The 24,994-nt window shown below is 44.6% G+C and overlaps 1 protein-coding gene across 1 annotated transcript; it reads left to right on the top strand.

Annotated features, from left to right (window-relative positions):
* The first annotated feature begins 2,361 nt into the window (after window positions 1-2,361).
* NUP50 (nucleoporin 50) lies at window positions 2,362-23,767 on the top strand. Its single transcript, XM_030855667.3, has 8 exons — window positions 2,362-2,769; window positions 7,706-7,784; window positions 9,781-9,864; window positions 13,559-13,745; window positions 14,774-15,439; window positions 17,429-17,510; window positions 19,157-19,275; window positions 20,278-23,767. The coding sequence occupies exons 2-8, from the start codon at window positions 7,716-7,718 to the stop codon at window positions 20,478-20,480; spliced, it is 1,410 nt and encodes a 469-aa protein (XP_030711527.1). The 5' UTR covers window positions 2,362-2,769; window positions 7,706-7,715; the 3' UTR covers window positions 20,481-23,767.
* The last annotated feature ends 1,227 nt before the right edge of the window (window positions 23,768-24,994 follow it).

The raw sequence follows: 24,994 nt of genomic DNA, 5'->3' as shown, positions 1-24,994 counted from the left end.
GTCTTTATTTGCATTAGAAAGGCATCAATTATCTCATACTACAATATGTAATTAAGAAATAAATGTACCAGCTCAGCCTTACAAGATAAATAATAGATTACTGCAAGAATTAAAGTTGTGATTTTAACTAGCCACATTTCAATGTTGACTACAAGAAAGCCTAGCGCTACCTAAGCTGGGTCCTTTATGTAGTAAGGACCAGATATTATATAGCAAGTTGTCTAGTAATCACACTTGCCTGTGAAAAACAAAAATTACCATTCAGTTTCTAAGGCACTAATAAGTTTGGAATGAATGAGTTTCACACAGACAGAACCAAACATGAAGATTCACAAACTACTAGTCAGAAGGGAACCCAGAAATATCTGGGATAATGTCTCTCAGTGAAGAAAAATAAAAGGGGTTCATTCATTTGGTAACTAGTTGAATGCATAGCATGTACTAAGGATGGTTAGGCAGGAGGTGAGGCTGGGGGTTGGGAGGTGGAATATGGAGAAATGTGGCTGGTGAGGTTTAAGTGGTAAGGACTTAGAACAGCCAGTGTGACGTGTGGGAAAGCTGACCTGGGACAGCTGGAGGAGATGAGGGGCCACTTGTAACATCTGTGGAGTGTCCAGCAGTAGGCATTCCATGATTGTTGAAATGAACGATGGGCTGGAAGAGAGACCTGGGCTCTGGCCCTAGCTCTGCCACTAACCAACTGCATAGCTTTGCCAAGTCATGTATCATCCCGAAGGGTATTATGTCTCTTTTTGTAGGAAAAAAAACAAAAAAAAAACCACTTAAGAGCATGCCTCTGGAGATCTCTCTTTCTGTAATACACTGTCAGTCAACATTCTCTGACTAGTCATACGTACAGTTCGCACTCCATCCAATTTACAAGGACGGTGTGAAAGATACACAATAATACAGTTCCCTGGCTGGGTATTTATCACGTACATCCTCAGAAAAAGAACAAACACCTGGCAACAACTGTTTTGAATGTCTCATCCTAGGAGAAGTAAACATAATAGGGGTCACCTTTGTTCTTCTTTAAAGCCTTATGATGTGTAATCTAGTACATAGACAAGCAGTCTTTAACACGCTAGTCAGTCCATGGATAGGCTTTTAGGGAGGACTCACAAACACCCTGAAATTATGTGCAAACTGCTTTCCTACATGAATGTATGCACAAACTTTCTTTGCATTTTCAAGTAATCCATAAACCCTTCCTCCCAAAAGAGGTTAATAACCACTGCTCTAAGAATGTTTCTTTTATTTATTTATTCATTTATTTATTTTTATTTTGGGCCGTGTTGGGTCTTCGTTGCTGCGCGCAGGCTTTCTCTAGTTGCGGCGAGTGGAGCACGGGCTCTTGGCGCGCGGGTTTCAGGAGGTGTGGCGCGTGGGCTCAGTAGTTGCGGCTCACGGGCTCTAGAGCGCAGGCTCAGTAGTTGTGGCGCACAGGCTTAGTTGCTCCACGGCACGTGGGATCTTCCCCGACCAGGCCTCGACCCCGTGTCCCCTGCACTGGCAGGCGGATTCTTAACCACTGCGCCACCAGTAAAGTCCCAGAATGTTCTTTTTCTGAGGCAACTTTCCTGATGCGTTAATAATGGGTCAAATTCCCATAATGTCCTATTAACCGTTAGGCAAGGAGAGTTAAAGTTGAACCGCTTTGTACAGCTTAATCTATTAATGTACGTGATATCTGAGACGCTATACTGTAGTACTCAAATAAAAACACACGAACACAAATCCTGACACTGGACACATGTATTAGTCCCAGTTTTAAAATGTGTTTGCAGACTTCATCTTCGTTGACCCCGACTAGGTGTGCAAATGGCAAGTTACTTGGCCTCTAGGGAACCCACCACGGAAAACAAATACAAGGTGGCCGTGGAACGGCGGACGTGTCCGGTTTTCTCATCCACGCCCGCGGCCGTCCCTCCCGGCTCCGCAATCCCAGGACTTCCGAGCATCCGCAGCCGGCGCGTCGCGGACCCCCGGCGCCGAGTCCCGCCGTGACGCTACCCGAATTCACTCACGTCTCTGGGAGTCACGGCCTATCTCTCCTCAGCCCTCCAGCACCATACACGGACACCACGAGCCCCGGCCACACTGCCTGACTGACCCCGCTCTCCCTGGCGCCTCGCGACTCCCAGCCGCGCCCACCACCAGCAGCGACCGGCAAGCGGACGTCTCAAACGCTTACGGCCGCCGACACGTGACCAACGCGCGCTAAACCCTGCCGCCGGCACCCGTTGCCCTACAGGCCGGCGCGTGGAGTGCGCGCATGCGCGCGCGCATGCGTGAGAGGGGAGCGCTCCGGCGGCCGTTTTTTTAAAGCAGTTGGGCGCATGCGCTGCGTGACGCCCCGCTGCCGCCGTAGGAGGAGCTGCAAACCAAGGCTCCGGCGCACTTGCGTAGTAGCCAGACGCGGGCGTTTCTTTCCTCCCTTTTTTTCGAATTGGTCGTGAGGGGTAGATTCGAGTTAGAAAATGGCGGCGTGGGGCGTGTGGGCCGCCGTTCTCCCAACTGTTTCCTGCTGAACGGACGGCTCTCCCCCTCACTGCCCAACGCAGAGAGACGAGGTCCCCGAGGGACATGGTGTTTGAGTCTCAGGGCTTGCCGACCACCGAATCCTTCGAGGCTCTCAGAGCACCGGAAGCGACCGGGCGCCGCTTCAGACCCGAGCGCCGCGGCCGCGACCTCGTACCTGCTCGCCGCTACGCACCCGGGCTTCGCCGCACCCACAACCCAGCGAGGGCCGCGGCTGCCGCCGGCGAGGTGAGAGGCGGGCGGGCGGCGCGGTAGGGGCGGGGGCCGAGCGCGGAAGCCGGGGTGCGGGGCCCGGGTCTGGGAGGAGGAAGCCGGGATCCGGGTGCGGGACCCGGGCCTGGAATGGGGACCCTGGGAGGGAGGAGCTGGGTGCGGGCCCGACTTGGGTAAGGCCCGCCCGGGCTCAGGGCCCCTGCGGCCCTGGTGGAGGCAGGAGCCGGAGCGGGCAGGGACCGTCCTGGCGAGGCCCCCTCGGTTTATTTCCTAGCGGTTCCTCTCGGTACTCGTTTCTTTCTTTTAGCTCCTTCCACCACCTCCTTGGTCTGGCTTCACTTTCTTATTGCAGTCTCAGGCCACTGATCACCCGTTAGGCTGTCCAGTTAAGAAGCAGTGTTAGAGGGCTTCCCTGGTGGCGGTTGAGAGTCCGCCTGCCGATGCAGGGGACACGGGTTCGTGCCCCGGTCCGGGAGGATCCCACATGCCGCGGAGCGGCTGGGCCCGTGAGCCATGGCCGCTGAGCCTGCGCGTCCGGAGCCTGTGCTCCGCAACGGGAGGGGCCACAGCAGTGAGAGGCCCGCGTACTGCAAAAAAAAAAAAAGAAGCAGTGTTAGAGATTTCGTTTTTCCTTAGCGTTTCAGCCTCCGGGGTCCGGCCCCATGTTCCCTTTTTCCTCCGGGCATCACACCGTCGAGTATGTTCAAATCTGTTTCCATCTTAAAACTGATGTGGACTGAAGTTAAACCCCAAGGGTGGGGCAGCACCAGGTGGTAGAGATCGCATACCTCACTATGTCGGGCACAAATAACGTTTTCTCCAATTACCAAAAGTTTCAATTTGCTATCACAAGGTATGTTTCATACCTAGTAATCATTTCATAATTTGGTGCCTTTTAAACCACAAGCCCACATGTTTTTTAAGTTCTTCGTAATAGCACATAAGACTCTAGGTGCCAGACTTTGTGTTAAGTACTTTACAGGGATTTTTTTTCCTTTTTCTCTTCTGGCATAAAAAGAAGATTATTTTCTGAAGTATCATGCTTTGAAATAAAATATGGATTTGGTGACGTATTTTTTAAAGCCAGACTCATAATTCAGGTTAATTCTTTTCCCACACTACAGCTTTTAAGTTAGGAGAAGTAGTATTTTGTAGCCCTTGCTTCTAACAAAACTTGTTCCTTTAATAATATTTATTGAGTCCTTCCTCTGTTCCAGGCACTGTTCTAAACTAAGCTTTTTGTGTATCTCATTTAAATTTCACAACACCTCCCTGTTCTACAAATGAAGAAACTGAGGCACAAAAATTAAATAAAATTTGCCCAAGGTCTCCAGCAACAAAATGGCAAACCTGTATTCTAGCATTTTATAGTATTTTCTCAAATACATCGTGCCGCAGATCTCTGATTCTGCAACAGCCGGACCGTCAGCCATTGGGGGGGGCGGGTGGGGGAGTGGATTTGAGGTACATGAGTGAGTGAAACAAAGATACCTGCCCCTCTGGTTAGTCATTGATGGGATAAATATGGTGGAACAAGAAGCAGCTACATTAATTTAGGTTGTTTCAGTATGCCAGTTGTCTCTTCAGTTGTGGGTGTGAGTTAGGTGTTACAGTTTTACGCTTGTCACAGGTTTTGCAGTTTCACCTCCACCCCTTTTTGCCAGTTAATCTTAATACCTATTAAGTTATTAAGTTAATAGTTGATAGCAAAAAAATGCCTGTTTCAGATTCTCCCCTCTTCCGCCCTCTGGTGGAGGTGCTAGTTACTGAGTAGGAAAATGGCCCAAAAGAATCCATACAGAGACCTGGCCTCTGAACAGTTCAAGTTTAGTAAGGATTTATGTGGAAGGGTACCTTGTTTGTTTTCTGGATGACAAAGATTAATAGCAAAATTTGACCAAGTGTTTGGGAGGGAGGCATTAAAAAAGAGGATTTGCAGGTAATGAATGAAAATTACGTTAATTCTCATTTATGTTTTAGAATTTGGGACTTTAAAACCATTTATTCTGTAATCAGAAAGAAGCACTTGTAAAAGAAACATTGAGAGATTATTAGCAGAGTATTAAAAGCTGACAGGCCCTCTGTGATTACCTACCAGGGGGTCAGATTGTGGAGGACTTTGGAATGCCAGCATTTGAATTTTATTTTATAGATACTAACATGCAGTGGGTGATGTGTAAGTTTGTTCTTTTTTTTTTTTTGGCTGTGCTGCTGGGTCTTCGTTTCTCTGCGACGGCTTTCTCTAGTTGCGGCAAGCGGGGGCCACTCTTCATCACGGTGCGCGGCCTCACTATCGTGGCCTCTCCTGTTGTGGAGCACGGGCTCCAGACGCTCAGGCTCAGTAGTTGTGGCTCACGGGCCTAGTTGCTCCGTGGCATGTGGGATCCTCCCAGACCAGGGCTCGAACCCGTGTCCCCTGTATTGGCAGGCAGACTCTCAACCACTGCGCCACCAGATAAGCCCCCTGGCAGGAGTTCTTTAGACCCAACCGAGTTGTCAGTTACTTGCCGCGCAGTCTTAATTTGGATGTTTGGTGGTCATCTGGGTGGATCTTTTCAAGTCCGAAGAGATAGAGCAATAGGAGAATGAGCAAGACTGAGGGGGAAAAGCCTTGGCCTCAGTGCGCTTCTTCACGGCCAGAGAACCGGTCTCTGACAGATCCTGCAGGCGACGTCAGCTGCCACTTAACGGGCTACTCGAATCTCCATGGCTCAGGATAAGGCCCAGCCTCCCTTCAGAGGGGAGCCATAGCCCAGTAGGTGGATCGAGATTATGGCCTTGGAGGCCCTGCACTGGGTGCCGGAAAAGATGTTGCAGCAAAGAGAGTGGGGTGCGAGAGGATGGTCGCATCCCAAGTCATGTCTGCGTCCCTGGGATGGCCGCCCAGTGTGGGTTCTTGGCTTTGTGCAGGCAAGAATTCAAGAGCAAGACACAGTAGAGTGAAAGAAGGTTTATTCAGGGAGAAACACACTCCATAGACAGAGTGTGGGCCATCTTGGAAGGCAAGAGGCCTGTTGTGTAAGTTTGTATCTTAATGACCAGGAGGTTCTAGAAACTTACTCTGGTGGGTTGTGGTGTTGAGGGCAAAGGAGACTGGGGAAGGACTATAGGAAGGAAGCTAGGCTGGTTTTCAGGAATGCTGGCTAGTGTTCCAAACTAATCGATAAATTCCTGGGCAAGGTAAGTAGCAGAGGAAATGGAGTTTTTTGGTCCATTTAACTGGTAAGTTAGGGAAGAATCCAGCACAACACTCACAGTGGAGCTCTCCATTGATTGTTTCTGTTTTTAATAGCAAAGGATTTATGATCTTAGGATCACAAAATAAATTGGAAATTTTAAGGGATGGATACAAGTACCCACCTTGAATAAGTGCTCGTAGAGATAATACTGTCAATCCCTGACTCTTATTCCTCCCCGTAACACCATGGTTTTTAAGGAGTTGAACTGATGGCTTTTTTTTGTTTTATAAATTTATTTTATTTTTATTTTTAGCTGTGTTGGTCTTCGTTGCTGTGTGCAGGCTTTCTCTGGTTGCGGCGAGTGGGGGCTACTCTTCATTGCGGTGCCCGGGCTTCTCATTGTGGTGGCTTCTCTTGTTGTGGAGCACGGGCTCTAGGCGTGTGGGCTCAGTAGTTGTGGCTTGCGGGCTGTAGAGCGCAGGCTCAGTAGTTGTGGCTCACGGGCTGTAGAGCGCAGGCTCAGTAGTTGTGGCGCACAGGCTTAGTTGCTCCGCGGCATGTGGGATCTTCCCGGACCAGGGCTCGAACCCTTGTCTCCTGCATTGGCAGGTGGATTCTTAACCACTGCGCCACCAGGGAAGCCCTGATGGCTTATTTTTGAAGAGTTAAAAATTCTAGGAATGTTAACACATCCATATTAATCATATTTTAAACTTTTAAATGATGTCCTAGCTTAGAAATATGCAATTTGGGGTAATTAAATGTTCAATCTTGGGAAATAGATTACTGTCAACTTGTTTGTAGCCTAAAAATGAATAGAGATCTTCCTCAACATATGTTGGGGTTTCGTCACAATAAACCCATGGTAAGATGAAAATACTGTAAGTCGAAAATGCATTTAATACACCTACCCTACCGAACATCATAGCTCAGCCTACCTTAAATGTACTCAGAACACTTACATTAGCCTACAGTTGGGCAAAATCATCTAACATAAAGACTGTTTTATAGTAGTGTTGAATATCTCGTAATTTATTGAGTAGTGTACTGAAAATGAAAAACAGAACGACTGTATGGGTACAGAATGGTTGTAAGTGTATCGATTGTGATGGCGTGGCCGGCTGACTGGAAGCTGGGGCTTGCTGCCGCTGGCCAGCATCACAAGAGAATATCATACCGCCTATTGTTAGCCTGAGAAAAGATCAAAATCTGAAAGAAGGTTTCTACTCAATGCGTATTGCTTTCACACCATTGTAAACTTGAAAACTTGCAAGGCGAACCATTGTGTCAGGGACCGTCTGTACTCATGTTGGGAAGGTAATTCCAATACCTTCTTCAAATTCTTAACTAAGGTTGTACTTTATCATCCTTAAGAGAATTTTAAATATTAAAAATGTCTTGCTGTAGCAAGACTCTGTGTAAGTATAAGTTGCATGGAATAAGTTAGTTAAGTATTTGTTGGTTATTATTCAGTTCTTTAGATTTCTGATTTTTAAAAATCAGTGTTTCATTGTAATTTTTTCAAATGCAGTTGATTTAGTATATTGTTCACTGTGCCTTAGAGGACCTCACTGCCTCCTCCAGTAATCTTTATTGGATTCGTGACACTAGGAGCCCCACAGTGCTACAGAGTTCTCGTTAAAGCAGTGCCCACTGGTATCAGGAATGTTTTTATCTCATTTCATGCTAGAGTGAATTTTTAAAATTCTTTGTAAGAGTTAAATCATATTCTAGAAAAGTAAACTTACTACTTCTAATCTTTTTGCTTTTAGGTTCGAAAAAATGGCCAAAAGAATTGCCGAGAAGGAACTGACGGATAGGAATTGGGATCAAGAAGATGAAGCAGAAGAGGTAAGAAATAATTTCCCTAAGAATGATTTCCTTCTACTTCCAAATTTAAATTCATTTTGGGATTCCTCGTGAAGACTCTGGTAAAATTAAAAGGCCTTTTTAAGAACATCCAGAACTGGAAATAGTCTGGTTTCTTACGATCTGTACTTAGTCTAGAAATTGATGACATTTGGGTGTGCTTTTCCATTAGCAACTGTTCCCTAAATACTCTGCTCCTTTGTAGAAGCACCTTCCTCCTGAATTTCATGTAGCATTTCATTGGAGCATTCTAAACCCATGGTTTTAGCCCAGATTGAAGGGTGAGTGAACGATCTAGTCATAAACAGCCAGCACTAAGCACGTAAACTTAGTGCCAGCACTCAAACTTGAAAAGTGGTTCACCACCACTGTCTTAGTCTGCCATGCTCACAGTTTTAGATTTTAGAAGATTGAGGTCGCCTCCCTTACTGTAATGTAATGCTTCTTGGAGGCCCATTTTATTTCATATTCTTAAGACACTCCCCATCCCCCACCCCCCAACAATTGCGTTAATAGGAATAGAATTTAGATGGCCTAGTTTCTTTCCTAACAAAATAAAAATGGTCTTCCCTGAGGAAATCTTTTAATTTTTGTCTTACAAAGAATAGAACACAGCTGCATTTCTAAAGTGCCTCATCAGCAGTGTGATACTCCCAGGCCAGTTCACTAAGGAAATCTGCACGAAGTTAGCCTTTCCAGTTAGTAGACGTGTGCTAGGTTACAAAATAGGCGTATATTTTCAAGAGTTTGCAAAAGTGTTTCCAAGATAATTCTTAGGCTGCTGTTCTCCTTTTTTCTCAATCTGTTTCCTAATATTAATATTTTTTCCCTTACAAATATGTGTACTGGTATGTTTGGGGAAACCAAAATCACAAGTATGGGCTTTTAAAAGAGCTTTTAACAATTCTGACTGACTTGGTACTTTTTAAGCAAGTCTTTGGTAACTTTAGTTCTTTCCAGGTTTTAGGCCCAGTTACATTCTGGGCCTACCATATAATGATTTGTTTTGACATTAAAATACTTCAGGAATGAAAAAACTTCCATTTGGACAGATTCTAATGAAATGAGTGTGGAAGGACATTACATTTAATTTGGGTCAGGTGTAGCCAAATGGTCCCTTCTGTGGGTGTAGAGATCTCTTTAAGTTTAGCATTATCTGAAATAAGTACAGATGAGAACTTTTTACAGAAAATATTTTATGCCATTCCTCCAGGGTAAAAAGAAGGGTTGAAGTAAAGCGAAAGGTTTTCAGCAGGTTTCCAACAGGTTACTTAGAGTCCCAGTCTCAGTGGTGTTCTGGATCATGGGCAAATGGGCGAAGCTCTTCTTTAAAATAATATGTATTATGAACATAAAATTTATGTTTAAAAACCATAGCTGTAAGAGATTAGATTTGGGCATCTGGGTAATGTCTTTGACTATGTTTGACATATTCGAAGAATTGATCATGAACAGCTTTGCGCCAAAGTTTTGACGATCTTGGTCTTCTTAGAACTTTGATGTATGCGCTCTTGTCTCTGAATTGTGATAAAGTCTGGATTTGTAGTTTCTGGAAGGTTTCTGATTCACCTGACTAGCATTGGAATTCACAAGATACTAGACGTAAACTTTAACGTGCCCTCTCCATAATTTGTGTTACTTAAAAAGCAGAAGAAGGCTTCCCTGGTGGCGCAGTGGTTGAGAGTCCGCCTGCCGATGCAGGGGACACGAGTTCGTGCCCCGGTCCGGGAAGATCCCACATGCCGCGGAGTGGCTGGGCCCGTGAGCCATGGTCGCTGAGCCTGTATGTCCGGAGCCTGTGCTCTGCAACAGGAGACGCCACAGCAGTGAGAGGCCTGCGTACCGGAAAAAAAAACCAAACCAAAATAAAAAGAAACCAGAAGATATTGATCAGTTTGTCTGGTCTAGCTTTTTTGTTCAGCATTTTATCTCCTTTTTGGCCTTATCTTGTTGCTGATTAATTTGTACACTCCTGCAGGTGGGAACATTCTCGGTGGCCAGTGAGGAAGTCTTGAAGAATAGAGCCATAAAGAAAGCAAAGCGGAGGAATGTTGGATTTGAAGTGAGTGTTTTCTTACAGCTTCTGGTATTAAATGCTAACTTCATTTCTGAGCTGCAGAGTGTTTCCACCTCTGGGAGCAGTCAGATGAATAAATGCTTTTATTTTAATTACTGTCTTTTATGTAATCTATCAAGAATGTCTTTTTTTTTAATACATATAATGATTTTTCATTGTTAAGTTCATTATTACAAGATATTGAGTATAATTCCCTGTGTTGTACAGCAATTCCTTGGTTGGTTATCTATTTAATATATAGTAGTGTTGTATATATGTTAATCCCAAACTCGTAATTTATCCCTCCCCCCACCTTTCCCCTTTGGTAACCATAAGTTTGTTTTCTAAGTCTGTGAGTCATATTTCTGTTTTGTAGGGAAGTTCATTTGTATCATTGTTTTAGATTCCATATATAAGCGATATCATATTTGTCTTTCTCTGTTTGGCTTACTTCACTTACTGTGATATTCTCTAGGTCCATCCATGTTGCTGCAAATGGTATTATTTCATTCTTTTTTATGGCTGAGTAACATTCCATTGTGTATACATATACCACATCTTTATCCAGTCATCTGTCAGTGGACATTAGGGTTGCTTCCCTGTCTTGACTCTTGTAAAGAGTGCTGCAGTGAACATTAGGGTACAAGTATCTTTTCGAATTATATCAATAGTTTTGTCCGGATATGTGCCGAGGAGTGGGATTGTATGGTAGTTTTTAGTTTTTTTAAGTAACCTCCATACTGTTCGCCATAGTGGCTGCACAAATTTACATTCCCGCCAGCAGTGTAGGAGGGTTCCTTTTTCTCCACATTCTCCAGCATTTATTACTTGTAGACTTTTTGATGGTGGCCATTCTGACCGGCGTGAGGTGATACGTCATTGTATTGATAGTTTTGATTTGCATTTGTCTAATAATTAGCGATGTTGAACATTTTTTTATGTGCCTGTTGGCCATCTGTATGTCTTCTTTGGGGAAATGTCTGTTTAGATCTTATGCCCATTTTTTTATTGGGTTGTTAATAAATGCTTTTTTAAATGCCTAGTGCACCAAGAATTTGTGAAAATCCTTGGTGTAGACCATGGGAGATAGAAAAAGATAATAAATATAAGATCTGGGACTTCCCTGGTGGCACAGTGGTTAAGAATCCACCTGCCAGTGCAGGAGACACAGGTTCCAGCCCTGGTCCGGGAAGATCCCACATGCCACAGAGCAGCTAAGCCCATGCACCACAACTACCAAGCCTGCGCTCCAGAGCACGCGAGCCACAACCACTGAGCCCATGTGCCACAACTACTGAAGCCCACATGCCTAGAGCCCATGCTCCACAACAAGAGAAGCCCGCGCACCGCAGCAGAGTAGCCCCCGCTCACCACAACTAAAGGAAGCCCACGCACAGCAACAAAGACCCAACTCAGCCAAAAATAAATAAAATAAAATAAATAAATTTATATTAAAGAAGAAAAAATAAATAAATAAGTAAGTAAATAAATAAGAGATCTGTACCTTAAAGGGAACTTATCCAATTGCAGAAATAAGATACAGATGTAGACAAATTTGAGTTGAGTGACAGTATGAAGAGGGAAAAGAGTATAGCAGTAGGAAACAGGGGAAGTGGGTGTTGGAAGTAAGAAAGGAAAATGCAGGATATTCTCAGAGTGTTGTCTGCTCCCTAGGCTCGAGCTGTGGGTAGGCTGATACCTTTGAGAATAATAGAAGCGTCGCCCATTTTGTGTTTCCTTCTAGTGTAATATGGTATATTAAAATGTTTCATTCCTGTGTTCCGAAGGATAAAAGATGAGTTATAACTCGTGAACTGAAATCATGTGGTCAGTATTCAGCCATCACTCCTTGTTTAATAACTCTTCCCCAGTACAGTCCTCATCCCTCAAATAAATTCCAGACACGTGAGTGCTGTCCTGGTGACCTGGACATCTGTTGTCAGGCAGGAGAGGCTGGTTTGAACATCTTGGGTGGCATCCTCAGAATAAACCTATGGAACTGCATGTTCTGTGGTGGCTCTGTTCAGTTTTTCTTTATTCCGAGTTCTTTTCTGGCCTGATTTCATTCTTGAGACTGGCGACTGGCTGGATGGAGGTGTTGAGCCAAGTTACATTTGGTGGCTCTTTCATGAAGAAGATACCGGGGGGAGGGACAGCTTCATTAGGGAGGAGGTGATCGATTTTGTTTTAGAAATGTATTTCGGGACTTCCCTGGCAGTCTGGTGGTTAAGACTCCGCCTCTCAATTCAGGGGGTGCAGGTTCGAGCCCTGGTCGGGGAACTAAGATCCCACACGCCTCCAGGTGTGGCCAAAAAAATAAATAAATTGCACATCTTTTTTTTAACTTTTTAGTTTATATTGGGGTATAGCAAATTAACAATATTGTGACAGTTTCAAGTGCACAGCAAAGCGACTCACCCCATATCCATGTATCCATTCTCCCCCAAACTCTCCTGCCATCTGGGCTGCCATGCACATCTCTTAAAAAAAAAAGAAAAATGTATTTCAAGGGCCTGTGGTACATCCAAGTGGAGTTCTCTAGGAGACCACTAGGTGTACTGATTGGCCACTCAGAACAGGAAGTGGCGTAAGAGGTGGGTGCAGCTCTGAGAAATTTCCCCATCAAGGAGGTTGAAGCCAGGGGAAATGAGAAGAGGTCTAAGAGTGCAAACTCATGATGAAGAACGAGATGCCTAGGGGAGACAGGCTCAAGGAGGGACGGGCCAGCTGTGGACAAGTGACAGTGAAGAGGCAGAAACAGTGCAGACCACAGCCCAGGGGCAGAGAGCAGCGTTAGAATTTCATAAGGCATGCCAAACATTTCCAGAGCATCTTGGGTTAGAGATGGGAGAGAGCTACCAACAGCAGGATAGGTCTGCGAGAAAGACCTTGCTAAAGAAAGCAGAGAAAACCTTGGGAATAAAATGTTGCCTCTGGGGCACCCTGGCGCAGTAGTTGAGAGTCCGCCTGCCGATGCAGGGGACGCGGGATCGTGCCCCGGTCCGGGAAGATCCCACATGCCGCGGAGCGGCTGGGCCCGTGAGCTATGGCCACTGAGCCTGCGCGTCTGGAGCCTGTGCTCCGCAAAGGGAGAGGCCACAACAGTGAGAGGCCCGCCTACCGCAAAAAAAAAATGTTGCCTCTGGATTTCTCAACTAACGGAAAATCTAGAATTGGGACTCAGTCAACTTTGCAAGTTTCTGTATACTGAAAGCAGGCTGAAAGCAACAAAAGTTCTTAGGAAATTATAAGTAGTGGGTAAAGTACTTTTAGTTAACCTCACTTGATGTTTCTACAACTTCCTTAGGCAAAGGGTCTTTGAGTAGTATATGAAAAATCTTTCATTTGGGGTTTAGTTGTGTTGAGAATGTGTTTTTAGTTACAGTTCTGTGCCTCGGTGGTGAGTCCATCAATTTATTTGAATTAGTCTTTTTAACCTTTTATATCCTAAATATATTTTAAAAAATTATTTCACTGTAAATTACATGTATTCTTCCTGTTTTAGGAAGGCAGCTTCGGGCTGCAAAGCTGTCACGAGTAAAATCCATGTTCTGTTTCTGCTTGTGCTGGTAGTTTCCTTTAATGCTGGTTGCATAAGGATTCTGGGTACTGTTTAGCCAAGATAATACTGTCGTTCACTTGCTTATTTGGAGACAAAAAAGTAGAGTTATCTAACGTGTGCTCTTCCTTTATATTTCAGTCTGATGGTGGAGGGGCCTTTAAAGACTTCAAAGGTTTGGTCATACCTTCTGGAGGAGGAGGGTTTTCTGGGTTTGGTAATGGCGCTGAAGGGAAGCCTTTGGAAGGACTGTCAAACGGAAACAGCATCACTAGTGCCCCTCCCTTCTCCAGTGCAAGGACAGCGACCGAGACCAAGGCCACCTTTGGTGAGTAGGTTCTTCTCCCCCGAGTCACATCTGTGTAAAGATGATCTATGAAAAATAACTTTCAAAGATGTTTTTCTTGTACTTTTTCTGGGTCCTGAGGCTGTATGAGCAAAAACAGGGTAATGGTGAAAGGGATGGAAATTAGGGAGCTTTTGGCTCTTTACAGAGTAACTGAGTAGAGCACAGGCCAAAATAGACGTGGGTTCTGTTCTCAGTTCTGCCAGTTACCAGCTCTTGTGTGACCTCGGTGAAGTTCCTTAACCTTTGAGCCTCCAAATCTTCAACTGTGAAATGAGAATGACCTCAGAATCAACCTAAGGGTCAAAGGAGAAAAAGAAGCTCTTAGCAGACCCTCTGTAAAGGCCTCCCATCCCACCCCCTCATTCATTATAAATGTACCAAGAATTTCCTGTGTGCCACATACCTTACTGTTCCCAGTCTAGATTTATTTTGCCCAGGACATGTTGATTGCCTAATCCTGTTTTGAGGGGATTGGTCAAGAAGTCTTGGGATTAACAACAGAGAATGGGATCATGGGTTAAAATCTTTGGTTCTTAGAAATGATCCTGACTCATTGGATCATACTTAGCTAGTTATTCTAAGAGTATATACTGTTTCATTTAAATTAGGCAGAATGTTTAGTGTGATTAAGATAAGTACTTTCTATTAAGATTTTAACTGCATTAATATATGTTCCTCCTTACAACCTTGGGGATTAAGTTTTGTACTAACATAGTATTTTGACAGTTTTAGGTAAAAAAAGCCATCCTTTTGAAGGAAGAGATTATTTTAAAATTATAGCGGTTTAATGCAAGCATGTAAAAAATAGATATATTCATATATATGATGTTTGACTTGATTTTTGTAATAACTAGTTTCCAAATACTATATGTGCACATACTTCTTGAACTGTCACAAAAATGGGATACAGTAAAAGCACAAAATACGAAGACAGAGTGGTGTGAAAATCAAGATGACTTAACTAAATCAGCTTCTGAATAAATTCTTAAAACTGTAATTTCCTGTAGGGTCTGTTGCTGTAAATGGCCCTACCTCCTTGGTCGATAAAAAGATTTCAAATCCCAAAACTAATGGCGACAGTCAGCAGCCTGCCTCCTCTGGCCTTACCTCCAGTGCCGCCCGCCACAGGAATGCCTATCATAAGCAGTTGGCGGCCTTAAACTGCTCTGTTCGGGATTGGATTGTGAAGCACGTGAACACGAACCCGCTCTGTGATCTGACACCTATCTTTAAAGACTATGAGAAATATTTAGCAAGCATCGAACAGCAACATGGGAACAGTGGCAGCAGTAATTCTGAAGGTGAAACCAACAAAGTATCAGTTGAAACACAGCCTCCTTCCCTGTTTGGTTCAACAGAATTACAGCAAGAGTCAACATTTTTGTTTCACGGCAACAAAACTGAGGATACATCTGAAAAGAAGGTGGAGGCTGTGTCTGAAAAGAACAAGGACCCGTCACTAGGAGCAACAAGTGCCTCATTTAATTTCGGCAAGAAAATTGATAGTTCTGTTTTGGGCTCCTTAAACTCTGGCCCCTTGACTGGATTTTCATTTTCTTCTGGAAACTCCAGTTTATTTGGCAAAGATATTACCCAGAGTAAACCAGTTTCTTCACCATTTTCCACTAAAACGTTGGAGAGCCGAGCAGAAGGTGGCGGCAGCGACTGCAAAGGTAAACACAGAGTCAGCCCTGGAAGTCTTCTAGGTTTGTGGGAGTTCTGTATTTGGTGGGAAAAGTGTAGCCTTGTGCACGAGGTGGATCTGGATTCGCGTCACAACTCCATCATTTCCCCGACGTGAGTGTGATCCCGGACAGAGTTGATAAACTCCTTTGAGTCTGTCTCCTTATTCGTGAAATGGAGTAAGACCAATTTGGTAGGGTTATTTTAAGGATTAAGAGTATGAAAATAAAAATAATATAAAAACACCTGGCACAGTGACTTTGAAAATTATCAAATACTTGGCTTTCCATTAAAAAAATTGTATTTTATTGAAAAATTCATGATGGACGTTCACTGAATTGTTTGTTTTTAAGAGATTTGCTTATAAATAAATTCACACGGCAAAACCATACTCTACTCTAAAAAAGGTAGACTTCATAGCTGTGGGGGAACAAATTGACAGTGTTTTCCCAAGATGTGTCTGGATTGCAGCCACCTTTCTAGAAGTTTCTGTGGTGTGTCATGTTAGTGCCCCAAACCAGGCCTTAATCCCAGCCCCTCCACTCCCTATGTGGTTCTTAGCTCCCTGAAAAGAGGGGTTGTATCATAATCCCTCTTCACCACATGGTGGTTGTGAACAAACCGTGTGTATGTAGGCTCTTACTTATAAGCAGTTAAAAGTACGTCTCTCAGGCATCGGCATATTGATCCTCAAGAAGGAAAACTGCAGTTGCCAGTGGGCCGTTAAATACTATGTTTTCCTACCTGGAGGGAAACTCTCCTTATGTTGCCTTGCCCTCCTCACCTGTATCCTCAGGTAAGGGCCCTCCAGGGCAAAGCATAGAATAAAGAAGTCCCCTCTTCTCTGCCCTAAATACGACAGAGGGAGAGTCTGTCATAGTCACAGGGGCTCTGCCGCTTGTGGAAGGGATGTCGAGTTTGAATTAAGCCTCCGTCTCAGCAGGATGCCCCTCCACAAAGCACTTACTCCTTATCTTGCGGTTAACACATCTTACGCACAGGAAGACTTGGAGAGCTTGTTAAAATAACAGATGCCTGGGGCTTCCCTGGTGGCGCAGTGGTTGAGAGTCCGCCTGCCGATGCAGGGGACACGGGTTCGTGCCCCGGTCGGGGAAGATCCCACATGCCGCGGAGCGGCTGGGCCCGTGAGCCATGGCCGCTGAGCCTGCGCGTCCGGAGCCTGTGCTCCGCAACGGGAGAGGCCACAACAGTGAGAGGCCCACGTACCAAAAAAAAAGATGCCCGGGCCCCACGCTGGAGGGCCTAACTCAGGAGTGCCTTCTTAAAATCGAAATGAGCTTGTGACCTGAATTGTTTGAGCACCGGAACTGTTTTTCTTAGTCGCTAGTCAGTTTTATGCAGTTGCCTTCTCTTTAAGGGGATTGTAATTTGTGTCCAGCAGCGACTTAGCTCTCCCCTGAGGTTGAGGCACTGGAGTGAAGGGAAGTGCTGTTGGACTCAGCCCGGGAGGGTGCCCGTGGTACCAGCATGTCCAGGGGCGTGGTGGCCCAGACAGAGCTTAAGTTGCTTACAGTTGGCTTTGGACTAATTGCTCTGACAACTTGTCCTGTAAAGTTGTTATTTTCTCCATTGTCTTTGGTCATTGCTCTCATTGGTTATTCCTTGGCGTGATGCAGCTACAGTCACAGGAGCATTCGGGGATGAAAGTGTTGGAAGCCCATCTGAGATTTTTATTTCCCAGTGGGTAATCTGAGTATATGAGAGTGTTGACTGACTGTTTTCCTGTGTGAGTTTGCCTGTTCACTGAATACAAGCACAGACACTTGGATTCAAAGGCTTTCTGCAGAAATCCAGTGAGTGCCTCCTTATCCCCGCCCCCACACGATTAGATTGTGTTTCAGTTTCTGTATCAGCTTACATGGAATTTGTAGGTTGGGGGGGTAGGTAACGAACTTCTTTTGTCACATTTTCAAGCTCTTGATTTGACTCTTACTGAGTTAGTGTTGTTTTTATAAAAGGTGGAGACGAAGAAGAGAGTGATGAGCCCCCCAAAGTAGTAGTTACTGAAGTAAAAGAAGAAGATGCTTTTTACTCCAAAAAGTAAGTAACGGTCACGGGAATTCCACTTTTCAAAGACGTGGAAGGAGGCTTCTGGCTGGAGAGCGCAGGTGACATTGTCCCTGCAGCACTTACTGGGCGTCCCATCCTGGGCCAGGCTGTGCCCATTCTTTGAATTGGAACAAGGAAGAATTCTTAGCCTGTTTATTTAAAAATAACCGACTCTAAAAATTTCCTGCTGGGCGTATCCTACTCTTTTCTGTTAGTTTAGCTCTCTTCTGCTTTTCAGGTGCTTTAGAGACAGTCTTTTCTTTTTGATCTTCCTGCCCCAGTCTCATCTCATCATTCTCTCCCTTTTTCTCCTTTCTTCTCTTCCCCTCCTCCTTCCCCTACAAAGACAGTCACCTGGTGACTGATTTGAGGTTTGGTTTTACTTCTGCTCTTAAATTAGGTGGCATCTCGGATTCCTTCCTAGAGACACATTAACCTTCGTGGATTTTCTCACAGCCAAGAAGTTCTCCACAGCAGCCACTCCTTCCCGTTAAGGATGTGTAAATACTTATCTTTCCCTCAGTCATGAGAGCTGGTTTGGGCTTTTTGTTTTTTGTTTGTCTAATGAGAGCTGCTGATTTCAGTAGAAGGCTGAAGAGAAATTTTGAATTCTCTCTCAATGAAATTCGTGCTTTTTAACAAAGATATTTACTGAAAAACATTTGTGCCCTTTTAGAAGCTTCCCTGGATGTGTTTTTCTAATACAAACATTGCAGACTTAAGTCAGCAATTTTCATAGTGTGAATCACCAAATCCTGTGGGATTCCCAAATGTTGTTTATTTTTGAGAACTTTTAAAAGAAACCAGCAATTCCTTTTGCCTGTCTAAAGATTTAATTACACAGATGAGGTAAAAGAATGACCCTGACTTGAGATTTTTTTCCTTTTTTTTTTTTTTGTGTCTACACCGCACGGCTTGTGGGATCTTAGTTCCCCGACCAGGGATTGAACCCGGGCCCCAGCAGTGAAAGCGCCGTGTCCTAACCACTGGACCGCCAGGGGATTCCCAAGGGTTTTTTTCTAATCAGAGTAAATCAAAGGAACAGGCAGTAGTTTTGATTTGTTTATTAATAACCTAAGGAGATGTGTGACAGGAGGCTGGGGAAACATTTGACAGCATTATTTTAGGCCTTGCTTAGGCATGTTTTCCAGACTTATTTCAACATCTTGGGAGATCAAAAATTGAAGGAGTCCTGAAGAGAATTCAAAAATAAGAAGTAGGAAAGGGGGGTGGTGTTTGTGTGGCAGAGTGTGTGTTCTCTATTTGTTCCTCTTCTTTAAGGACCAGGTCAGTTCTTTTGAGCTCAGGGCCGAAGGAGCACGTCAGGGAGGTGTGGGATGCTTGGCTGTGATTTTGACTGACTTTTGAGAAAAGATGGTTTCAGAAGCGTTGTTAAAGAGTTGTATAGGACCCACTGTATAATAGAAAAAAATATGGAGGGACTCCAGCCTGTCTCACCAGATTCTCTTACCTGCCTGTGTCCAGACCTGATCTGGGTCAGTAGAAGGCTCTTCCTAAGCTTCCTCTGCTGTCATTTAATAACAGACTTCCACACAAGTGTGAACAGGGGCTGTTAGAAAACTGTGACTGTCGTGACCTGTCATTGAGTGTCTGATCATACCTATTTTTCTCTGTAGGTGTAAACTATTTTACAAGAAAGACAATGAATTTAAAGAGAAGGGTGTAGGCACTCTACATTTAAAACCTACGGCTAATCAGAAGACACAGCTCTTAGTGCGGGCAGACACCAATTTAGGTGGGTATCTTTCTTTTCAGGTGGTACAAAATAATCATAATCACATAGTATGTAAAAGCCCTTTGCTGATTTAGTCGAGATTTTCAGGTATATTAATGTGTTCTTTGGAACGGAATAGAGTTTGCTCAGGCCAAATTCGTCCTGTACTTACCGATTATAGATGTAGTCGAGTAGCAGGGCAGTCGTGTATAAGAAAACCTGGATGTACTGCAAGCTGTTGCCAAGGAATAGCTGAGATGGTCTGCATTTCCCTTTGTGCTATAGGCATGTGACTAAGAAGCTACGGTAAATCGGATGGTTCAGTAAACACACAAGGGAAATCAACTGTTTAAAGGAATCCTTTCTATGTACCAAATATTCATTAACTCGTTGCTGTCCACCCTTTACCCCATCCTCCAGCTTTACCCTTAAAACAGTCCTCTGAAAGGAAGAGGTAGTGGCTGGGCTCAGGGCGGGTCTAAGGGGAAGTCGTCGGTGGTGGCAGACTACACCAGACTGTGTCCTGGAAAGAAACTTGTGTGAGTCTTCTTTCCTGTGGACTTGACCAATTTGTGATACTATCATAGCAACATCACTCTCACCCTGTGAGCGGTGCTGGCCTCCGACAGAGCCGTTTTTCTGCTGACCGTTCTCTGTTCGAATGACATAGTGAAGCCTCCACGTCATGCTGGCGTGTTTTTTCTGCAGTGCAAGAAAGCACGGTGTGTTCTAAAGCGCTGCTGGTTTAGGGCTGCTGCCATGATTGTGGGAGACTTGGGGCAGGTGTGCAGAAGGTGGGTCTTCTCGGGGAGGCCCCGTCCACTTCCTGCCAGAGGCCCACGGTCCTCTCTCGGGAACACCGTGCTGGCATCGGGCAGGGAACTGTGGCCGTCCTTAGGACATCCCTGTGGCTCCATTAAGTATAAGTTGCTCCGGTGTTTCATGTTTAGCCTGTTAGAGCTGTAGTTTCACGGAACTATAGTTTATATATTTTGATGCGTCTTTCCCTGTGTTTAAATGCAGGCAACATACTGCTAAACGTTCTCATTCCGCCCAATATGCCGTGTACTCGCACAGGGAAGAACAATGTGCTTATTGTCTGCGTTCCAAACCCACCCATCGATGAGAAAAACGCCACCACCCCAGTTACCATGTTAATTCGGGTAAAAACAAGCGAGGATGCAGATGAGCTGCACAGAATTTTACAGGAGAAAAAGGATGCCTGAACACACTTCGGCTGAGGAGTTGTTGCCAAGTTGCTGCTTCCCCACCGCCCCCTAAACTTAGTTTTCTTGTCTTCCTACTTTGACATTCTAGGGCTTATAGATAACTTAAAAGTTTTGTGAGGAAGATTAATATGGCCAATAAAACCTTTAAAGTTAAGTGTCAAGAAACTGTATTCTCCCTTCTTAAGAACTGTCTAATGTGTGAAATACATTTGAAAGGAAATTTTTGGAAGATTTTTAATGTTCATTTATTAAACTAACCACAGGTGATTTCTTAATGGACTGAAATCAGGGTATCGATTAGATTTCCCAAAGGCTTTTCCGATCCAGGGGTTTGGGGTCAGCTGCCGCCACCGGCGCGGCTTCTCACGGCGGTGTGTCCAGAAGGGAGCTTGCCTGTAGCGGTCTTCTTTCTGGCGGGCTTGGCTGATGTGTGTCCACGTGAACCGTGCTGCCGTGCTGTGGCGGAGATGTTTCTTTGCTTTATTGTGTTATTTTACAGCTGAAATGTGAGCACTGAATGTTTGCCTTCAGCTTTTTCCGTGTGGACGCTGGCCTCTAACCCCATCGGCTGCTTTACTGTGATTCTGGAACTGCTGTTTCATTTTAAGCGGAAATGAGTAGCTTGTTCTTTGGTCTTGTAGGTTTATTCATGAGGTGCTCTTACTTCTGTTTCCCCCTGGAGACAAATGGGATGGGGGGGTTGCCAGGAATGAGATTTAAAAGCACAAATTTGTAGTTTGTAGACCCTTATAGAAAAGAAAGGGTTAAAGCATACAACGAAAGGAAGAGAATATGCTCTTGGTTATTTGTCCCATGGTGAACCCTATGGATCTAAAACCTAAACTTATTAAATCATAGGGGTTTTATTACACAGGAGCCGTGTGAACTAACCAGGAAACATGCAATAAGGAAAAGGAAGAGAAAACTGTGTGTAAATGTTGCCTTTAACTTTTAGACAGCAGTGTATTCTGCATTTGATACTGAAATTTCCATTTACTTTTTAAAAAGTAAGATACTCAGTATGTCCATTTGGAAGGGAGCCATGGGTACACACATGAATACCCACTTCTCCATAGCTGTCAGGTAACTAACACTAGGGTTCTTTGAAGACTCTGGTCATATGAACTAGAGGTAAAGTTCTAAATGTCCACTTTCATTCATTCCTCATGAATCCTTAATGCTGGTACCAGATGATCCTGTTGAAAGGCTCAGGGTCCGTGCCCGAGGGCTCACATGCGTATATTCTGATCTTCAGCACGTGATGTCTCTGACTTTAAAAAAAGTCAAAATCAGTGTAGATAGTACAGCTGCTTTTATTTAAAAAGAAAAAAAGCTTTAACTTTTAGAGGTACAGGAGGCGGGGAATCCATTTTGCGATGTGTCACTCTTAAGCACCTGAGGTCAGGTAGTCGCGCCAGTGCCTCGACACCTGCTCTGCAGCTCGCTGCCCAGTGTGCGACCTCGTCCGGACACTCACAGAGGGAGGCGCTCGCTGTCTTGGGCGGGGGTGGCATCACCCCGGGTGTGGCGTGAGGTTGGGGGGAGGGGCGGTCACCTCGCTCTTTCTTTTTACAACTGGGAGTATTCATGAGGAGTTTAGTCAGCTGGTGGTGGATGCTGTTAAAGTAACCCTGGCCCTGCCCTGTTGACCTTAGGGTTATCCAGCTGCTAACGGGCTGAGGAAATAAGGGGGACAGACCTCAGCAGGTCACAGCTTAGCTGCGCGTGCTCCTGGGTCCCACCAGAAAGTAAGGCTCACACACCTCGTCGGGGACCCTTCAGTGCATCCTTCCGCTTGGTTTTGCATGCGATGCGGAATGTTCACCAAAAATGGCATGAAAGTCATGATTGGATTAACTCTTCACACCCCCATCCACCCCCCCACCCTTGGGTAAAAATAGTTTGTCTTTTTAAATTGCTGGATATGTGTGGCTTTCTTTTTCCTAACATTCCCAGCAAGTTCTTGCTAAGACTGTACTGTTACAGTGAAGATTACAGGGGGAAATGTGATGTGCCCACCGTAAGTCAAAATGTGATATTTTCTTAAAATCACTCTTACTCTTTAGGAACTTGCCAGTCTCCACTTTAATTATGTATTAGTGTAAAAGAGCCTAATACGCGTATGTGGATTTCGCTGTAAACTCTAAGTCCCGGTATTGTTACTGGGGGAGGGGCTCCTTGGCCCCTGGAGGGCTTGCCTTTTCATCCCCTGTGTAACACCTCAGTTCTGCCCTGTGGGTTTAGATTTATTTTTAGCAAATTATTAGCAATTAGGCTTTAAAATGTTTAATGTGGACTAAAATTTTTGTCTTTAGTTTGAGAATCTAGAAAGAGTGTCATAAGTGTGGCCTAAAGGGTGTATATATCTTTAATTCTAAATCAGATTGTGTTATCTCTTGACAAACACTGAGTATCCCAGTGGCCTTTTTGTTTTTAAACCGCTGTTCGTTCATCTCCTTCTGAGCATTCCCATTAAGCAAAACATTGAATGTTACGTTGTGTGTAAACGTCTGCATTGTTAGAATTACAGGCTAAAACGCGTGTCCAGTTTTTAAAGTTTAGATTGTGTTTTCCATGGAAGGACAGGTCTGTTTATGGACTGATTTTCCTTAAAAGGATTATTGTTTTACAGTTTCAATTCTAAATTGTATTTTTGATATGCTGCATGCCAAAAAATATCTACCTGTTCTGGGGTAGAGCAAAAAAAGTAACATTCTACCTTACTGTTAAGAGTTCAGAACCAGTTTCACTGAGACAGCTCTTTTGGTTTAGGTTTAAAGGTAAACAAGTTGCTTGTTTTGAGCATTTGTCAGATACCCTTATACTTCAGAACAGTCCAAATGTAGGCGCAGTGCATTTGAAGGCTTTGCAGATTTCCAGACTAAAGGGCTTTACTCCCAAACCCCTAGGATCCATTCTCGTTCTGGAAGTGAGGGCTTTTCAGTAGAAACGGATTTGTCCAGCTGGTGACGGTGAGGAGCCCGTCAAAACCTTTCTTCGCACTCGGTGTTCTGAGCACAAGGCCTCTGTGTGTCGGTGGCGGGTGGCAGTGACGGTCCAGGCTGAGGCCTCTCTGTTTGATGCGGACAGAGCTATGGCAGAGGCAGGAAACTTCTCAGCAATCACATGGATAAATTGTTTGCTTTCTATTTTAAATCGGAAATCGTTCTCTAAAATACTTGAATCGTTGGACAATGTAATCTCAGTTTGTATTAGTTTTTGAATGATCCCATTGAGGAAGTGTATCAATCCATGAAATGTGAATAAATGGAAAGTAAACAGAATCACAGTGTTTGGCACTCTCTGTGTTCCTCTGTGCTGCACGTGGCCTTAGTACGAGGCAAGCGGCAAGCCAGCCGGCGGGGGAGGCAGCATGCAGAAGCGGCGCCTAGAAGAGGTGAGGAGAGACCCGGACCCTTTTATCATCAGCGCCCTTGGGCCAGATGAGACCAATTCCAGGCCATTCAGGAATTTGTCGGATTCACGTGTTTACAAACTAGAACGGGAATAACAGATCTTACGTTGGATAATGTGCAAAGCATTGCACTAGGGGCTTTGTATATATTCTCTGTTCAGTGCTTGCAGCAAACCTTCCAGACAGGGGCTCCTGGGTGGGCTTTCCAAAGAAACTGGAGTTGAGGCAGGCGAGGTTTCTCCCACAAGTGGAGTTGGGATCTGTGTCCAGGAGGACATTTAAAAACTAAGGATCAAAATGAAGGAAGAAATGTATTTTAAGTTTATGTTACTTTAAGTTTTTGGTGATTTAGAAAATCACTCTTAAGGCATTAACAGATTACATTGTAATATACCTTTGAAAGTTTTAGAATAAGGTTCATATCTTTAAAACGTTTCTGAGTTATTCAGCACTCAGCTGGTTTTTAAGAGGTGTCTCCTGGTAAAGAAAATATTATAAAGACTGAGTTACCCATCAAAATATTTTTCTTGAACTGACAACATCTGACGGAAACTGCTGAAGACACTAAGCGGGTAGGTACTGTGTAGAGGAGTGCATCTCCACTGCGCTGAATGGCCGGGCTGGAGCAGTGGGTCTGCAGTGTGGTCCGTGGGGGCGGCAGCGGCAACACCCAGGGACCTGTTAGAGATGCCAGCTCTGGGGCCCCACCCTACACCCACCCAGCCAGATCCTCGGGCAGGGGCCCAGGCATGTGTTCTGGTTTTTATTGAGGTATAATTCACATACTATAGAATTCACCCTTTTAACGTGCACAGTTCAGCTGTTTTTACTAGATTCAGAGTTGTGCAACCATCACCACCATCTAATTCCAGAATATTTCATCACCAGCCGTCTGGGTTTTAACAGGTGTTTCTGACACAAGTCAAATTTGAGCACAACTGGGCTACATCTGTGCTCTCTTATGACTTGTTTAAAGATAATCTATGAAACACCCTTTGGGCACATATTTCAGGAGGAAACTGATTATCACAGTTGCCAGGAACTATGCCAGCCTTTGTACGTGTCTCCAGCTTCACTGCATCTGGGAAGGTGGGTG

The sequence above is a fragment of the Globicephala melas genome, chromosome 10 (assembly GCF_963455315.2).
Source record: "Globicephala melas chromosome 10, mGloMel1.2, whole genome shotgun sequence".
NCBI lineage: Eukaryota > Metazoa > Chordata > Mammalia > Artiodactyla > Delphinidae > Globicephala > Globicephala melas.
The sequence above is the reverse complement of the archived record's forward strand: the minus strand, read 5'-3'. Positions and strand labels throughout refer to the sequence as shown.

Excerpts from the sequence above, each read along its gene's own strand:
- NUP50 (XM_030855667.3), top strand. The coding sequence starts at position 7,716 with ATGGCCAAAAGAATTGCCGAGAAGGAACTGACGGATAGGAATTGGGAT. Across the intron at positions 9,865-13,558 it reads GGAGGAATGTTGGATTTGAA|TCTGATGGTGGAGGGGCCTT; the intron begins GTGAGTGTTTTC and ends TTTATATTTCAG. Across the intron at positions 19,276-20,277 it reads GCGGGCAGACACCAATTTAG|GCAACATACTGCTAAACGTT; the intron begins GTGGGTATCTTT and ends GTTTAAATGCAG.